We start from the raw sequence: 6,147 nt of genomic DNA, 5'->3' as shown, positions 1-6,147 counted from the left end.
GAGATTTGGGAACGCAGCACAGTCCATCACAAACAGCAGCCTTCCTTCACTTGTCACGGTCTACACTTCTGGGTGCCTCAGAAAAGCAGCAAACATAATCAAAGGCAATCCTGCCCTGTTATATTTTCTCCCAACCTCTTCCAATGGGTAGAAGATCAAAAAAGATTGAAAATGTGAACGAACAGATTTAAGCACAGCTTCTTCCCTGCAGTTATCAGACTAAAGAATGGACCTTTCCTATATTAATCTTTCTCTGCACTTTCTCTGTAGCTGTAACATTATATTCTGCATTCTGTTCTTTTAGCCTGACATATCTTTGCAAGTTATGATTTGTCTGGATAGCACTCAATGCAATACTTTTCACTCTATCTTGGTACATTTGACAATAATATGTCAAATCAGATCAGATCATAACTGGCCACTTACATTATTGCCCAAAACCTGTTCTGCCCAATTTTCCCTTAATATTATGAGAAGAGTAAGAACAGAAAAGTAAAGTAGAACTTCATTTAAGGGCATGTAGACTGCAGAGAAAAACATAAAGGAGAAGAGACTGAGTATTCACATACAAGGTGCTTTCTATGGATAAGGCACATGAAGCAAGTTGTTCTGTAAGCAAAGTGAGCATTTGCAGATGTAGAAATCAAAGCACAGTTAGCATATAATAATATGTTCTTTGTCTCCTTCCCTATCCAAATAGAGGTGTTAAATTGATGGTTTTCTACTCCACTGGAACTTATCTTGAAACGAATAATTCTTTGAAGATTACTACCAATCCATCCAATAACTCTGTAGTTACTTCTCTTCGGATCTCTGGATGTACACTCAGCATAAGTTGAAGGGGTTTGTGATGTTGTGTTTGGGATTAACTGCTTATACAAGGTTGAGGAATTTCGGTTCAGTGATGGGACTGCTGAAATAGAGGCAGTTCTTCAGAATCAGTTAAGAGGAATTGAACAGAAGTAGGCAAGATGATATACTGAATGAGAAGAAAATATCACACTGACATATTTGTAATAGCCATAAAGCAATTGAAAAGTGAGGTCAAAGGAAGCTGGAAATTAAAATATTTACTCACTGAGTTGTTACAATGTGGAATTGCCTGATTAGTGGATGGCGGAGGCTGATATAAGAGTCACTTCCAGAAGGAAAATGGATAAGTCCTTGAAAAGAAAAATGAAGAAAGACTTTCTCTGACCTCTGTTCTATGGGCTGAACCTGCTCCACTGTGTCGTAGGCTCAGCTCAGCGATAAGAAGATTTATGTGATGGAACCAAAATCTATTCCATGCAAACTGTCGCATTTACTGTTTGATGGATCTGAGAATCAGAGTGAAAGGGAGATTCACAACTGCTTTCAGCTGCTCTCGGAATTGCGTCTGGGTCACTGTGTACAAACACGTGTTTGTGCATGTACTAAGGAGCTGCAGCAGGTATCCGATGGTGCCTACAGTTGGGGAAAGTGGAGAATAATCATGTAGTATTGCAATTCGTTGATAAAGAAAACATGTACTATAGGGGGACCATAAAATAATGAAGCTTCCTGAGATAGAAAAGAGTAAAATGATGGATTTTCTGCGTTTGACCATCTCTGGGTCACTGTTTTTCTCCCTGTCACTGTCCTTCTGGAGTCTCCTGCGGGCTTTGCTTGCTAGTAACACATATCTGACAGTCAGAGTATTTAAAACAAGAATAATAATGAATGGCAGTGTCGGAGATAGAGCACGATGGAATATACCATATAATGTCCAGAAAATTGAAGTGTAATACTCTGGTTTTATGTCACAAAGCCATGGCAGGTTATTGAAGATATACTTGGATTGGAACTTGAAATACCAGGGAATGCTTTCCAAAAAGCTCAGCACACTCACTGTTGCAATAATCCTGACTGCAGTTTTCTCAGTGCAGTACTTAGTTTTAAGCTTCTGGCAGCAAATAGCCACAAATCTATCAAATGTGAAAGCAACAGTCAACCAGATAGAATTCATTGTCGTTGCAGGAATAAGAATCATAATCAAACAACAGACATAAGTAATATCCAGGAACGACACTGGGAAATACATCATAAGCCACCTCAGCATCACATCAGATATGACAACGAGGAAATCAGCCACCGCCATTGCTATCAGGTAGCACATCATACATCTAGAGAGACCGCAGCTCCTCCACGACAGAATCACAATCGCCAGCAAGTTAACTTGAACACATAAAGAAAACCAGGTGGTTATATATAATGCATAAGGTTAAACAGATCTGCTTTTCTGAAGAAGGGTCCTGACCTGAAACGTCAGCTATCCTGCTCTTCTGATGCTGCCTGGCCTGATGTGTTCCTCCAACTGCACACTGTGTTAGCTGAGACTTCAGCATCGGCAGTTCTTACTATCTCTATTGCTGAATTTGTTGCATCAAATATTTGCAAATTATATTTGATTCTACATGTGATTTTCACAGGCAATGGTTTGAGAAAATTATTCTTTACTGCAATTCTTAGACTTTGAAGCAATATCAATTTCAAAAACATGCATGGATGCTCAAATATATCACTGCAGACAATGTCACAGCCACCACTGTCACCATCCCTGGATATGACTTGTCCTGCTTGCAGGACTGACCCAGCAGAGATGGCGACACAGTGGTATACATTCAGAAGGGAATTTTCCCTGGAAGACCAAAACATTGACTCTGGATGTCATCAAGTCTCATAGAATCAGATTAAACATGGGCAAGTAAACATCCGAGTGATTACCATGATCTGCTCTTACTCAGCTGTTGAATTAGCTTTCTTCCACAAGCACTAAGAAAGTATGGATGGTGGCATTTGTGCAAAATGTACTCTGGCTGGGGAACTTAAATGTTCACCACTAACATTAGCTCAGCACTGCAGATCAAGCTGTTCAGGACTGAATGGACATAGCTGCTAGATTGTATCTGCAGTGAGTGATGATGGAATCAACATTAAGGGGAAAAGCATACTTAGCCTCATCCTTATCAATCTGCTGGCTGCAGATGCTTCAGTCCATGTCAGTACCTGTGAGAGTGACCACTGCACAGTCCTTGTGGAAATGAAGCTCCACGTTCATATTGAGAATAACCTCCATCATGGTGCATGGCACTATCATGGTGCTAAATGAGACAGATTACAAGCAGTTGTAGCAACTCAAGACTGGGCTTCTGTGAGGGACTGGGGGCCATTAGCAGCTGCAGATTTATATTCTAAAACAACTTGTTACCTCACTGCCCAGCATATGCACCACTGTACTATTACCATCAAGCCTGAGGATCAACTCTTGTTCACTGGAGAGTGGAGGACAGCCTGACAGGAGCAGGTCAAGGCACACTGGAAGATGAGGTATCAACCTGGCTAAGCTATCAAACAGGACTGCATGCGTATCGTACAGCATAAGCAACAAGTGACAGAAAGAGCTCAGTGATCCCACAACCTATGACACAAATCTACCATATCCAATTAAAAAACACACTGGAGAAGTAGAAGGCTACACACATGTCATACGTGGCATTGTTTTGAGTACCATTCTTGCCCAGATCCATTTCATTCTCAAACAGAAATGGTTGACAAAGTACACAGAAGTGGACAGATGTTACTTACCAGACACTCCAATAACCACAAGCACAGGACAGTAAATAAACTCAACATCAGCAAGTGTTGGTAGTGCATTGGAAGTATACTTCATTTTCTGTGTCAAATATTTCAACCTTCATTTGAATCTGGCACTAACACAAGGAGTTGATATACATAGCAACAAATTCCTCCAAGGACATAATTAGGTCAAGATTACTTACAGCCATATGAACAAACAGAAGTAAAACCTACACAGAAATGGTATCAGTATAGATTGAAGAAATGTCTAATGTGAATTTAGGATCACAGAAATGTAAGGCAGCCAGAACAAAATTCCGCAAAGCATCTGTGTGAATATCTGTAAAATGTTCCAAAAGGATGCAGGCCTGTTTTTGCAAGCAGGTGCACACTTCGTCAAGATGGGATGTGAGGTAGTTGATTCAGAGAATTCATACCTGAATCTTAATAAGGGAAATTACAGTGCAATGAAGTATGAGAAAGCTATGATGGATTGGAAAAGCTGGCTGAAAGGAATAACAGTTGATAGACAATGACAAACTTCGAAAGAATAAGTGGGTGAACTTCAAGAATAGCTTATTCCTGTCTGGTGCTGGAGTGCTATGAGAATAGTGGTCAAACAGTGGCATAGGAGGGAAGTTAGAGAGTCTTAGATGCAAAAAAGAGACATTCAAATTTGCCACAAAGAGGAATAGACCTGACAATTGGGAAGTCAGCAACATAGCTTCACCGACTTTCTTAAGAAGGGGAAATACAACATGAGAGAAAGGCTGTGTGGGAGAACATAGAAACTGACTGTAAAACTTTCTATGAGCAAATAAAGCGGAAAAAGACTGATGAAAACTAATAAAGGCCCATTACAATTAATCCACAAAACAGTAACCCCTCTTTATCTTAATTTGTCTAATTGTTCTGCCATTTCGTATGGATTTCACTTCTGCATTAAACATTTCAAAATGCATTAGCTCGCATTTGTGCAGATTAAGTTCCATCTTCCATTTCTTAAATAGGCGAGAGACTGAAGTAATGTCCTGTCGTGTCCTCTGGCAATCTTCCTCTCTATCCGCAGCTCCCCAAGTATACATGCCAATGACAATATTATGAATCAGAAAACCTACATTCTCCTCTAAATGACCAGTGTTTACCATCTTACCAGCTCATGGTTCCCATGTGAGTTCATCTTTTGTTCCAGCCTGGCATGAGGGACCATCACAAACATTTTATTAAAGTACATATAGATAAAATCTACTGCCCTCAACAATCATCTTTGTCACTTCCTCAAAGAACTCAATCAAGTTTGTGAGACACAAACTCCACCACTCCAATTCATGCTGCCTATCACTTATAAGCCCACATGTTTCCAACTTTGTGTAAATCCTATCCCTCCAAATCTTCTCCAATAATTTCCCTGACACTGCCCTAAGGATTACCAGCCTTTAATTGTCCGGATTGTTCCTGCTGCCCTTCAAAACAAAGAAACAATGTTGGCTCCTCTCCAGTCCTCCAGGACCTCTCCTTTGATTAAACAGGATACAGAGATTTCATACAAGGCCCCATCAATGTCCTTGATTAGATCCCTCAGTATCCTGGAAAAAATCCCAGATGATTTCCAAACAAGTGAATCTACCTATTTGCACTTGACTTTCTACAACACAGACCATAATAAATACCCAACTATCATGACCTTGAGGGTTAGAATTCACAAGTAACATGACTGGTACAGCCATGTAAGAGACAAAGTCTACAACTACTGTGATGGAAGAAACACCCCCTGACTTTCCAATGTTCACAATCAAGAAGCCAGATATGGAATGAAAATTATACATTTCTCTGAAAGAACAAATATGCTGAAAACTTTCAGTTGGTCAGGCAGAATCTACGCAGAGAAACAGAAAACATTTCATGATAATCATTTATCAGATTAGCCTTTACCAATCAGGAAAAATACCTTCAATTCTACATTTCAACAATACTTGACAGTTATCATGATCTCATGCATTTTCCATGTAATGCCCCTCTCATTCAGAGTCTGATTGTTGTCCAAGTTGCATTCTCCTCTCATGCAGGATAAATTTTCTTTTCAATTTGCGTTGCAATTTCTTGTGATTTATCTTGACAAGTGCAAAATGAAGAGCTACCACAGAATAAATCATTTTCCAGCAGTGTAGAAGGCTTATGTTTGATTTCATTTGATCAGATTTATTGTAGTCACATGTACCGAATTACAGTGAAAAGCTTTGTTTTGCAAACAGTGCAGGTAGAACATAAGGTGCTTAGACAGAGGTGACGGCTGCTCAGGAGATGCACAAAGCAAGATTAACATTAGCAGGATCACCATTACTTGAAGTTGAAGATTTCCATTCCGAAGTCTCATAATATCATGTAAGAAACTATTCTTGAAACTATTGGTTCAAGTGTGTTCAAGCTTCTGTATCTTCTGCCCAACAGAAGGTATTGGAAGAGAACATTACCTGGGTCTGAGGGTCTTTGATGGTGTTGGCAGCCTTTCCGCAGCAAAGACAATTATAAGTGAAGTCCATGGATGGGAAG

General features: G+C 39.8%; 1 protein-coding gene across 1 annotated transcript; it reads right to left on the bottom strand.

Annotated features, from left to right (window-relative positions):
* Positions 1-1,303: 1,303 nt before the first annotated feature.
* LOC125484939 (probable G-protein coupled receptor 139) lies at positions 1,304-2,119 on the bottom strand. Its single transcript, XM_048605582.1, has one exon. It carries the CDS (start codon positions 2,117-2,119, stop codon positions 1,304-1,306), a length of 816 nt encoding a protein of 271 aa, XP_048461539.1.
* Positions 2,120-6,147: the final 4,028 nt, after the last annotated feature.

The sequence above is a fragment of the Rhincodon typus genome, chromosome 15 (assembly GCF_021869965.1).
Source record: "Rhincodon typus isolate 14 chromosome 15, sRhiTyp1.1, whole genome shotgun sequence".
NCBI lineage: Eukaryota > Metazoa > Chordata > Chondrichthyes > Orectolobiformes > Rhincodontidae > Rhincodon > Rhincodon typus.
Note: the sequence above shows the minus strand (reverse complement) of the source record. Positions and strands in the feature narration are given on the sequence as shown.

What these genes read in the sequence shown, in the direction of transcription:
- LOC125484939 (XM_048605582.1), bottom strand. Translation starts at nt 2,119, where the DNA reads ATGGCGGTGGCTGATTTCCTCGTTGTCATATCTGATGTGATGCTGAGG.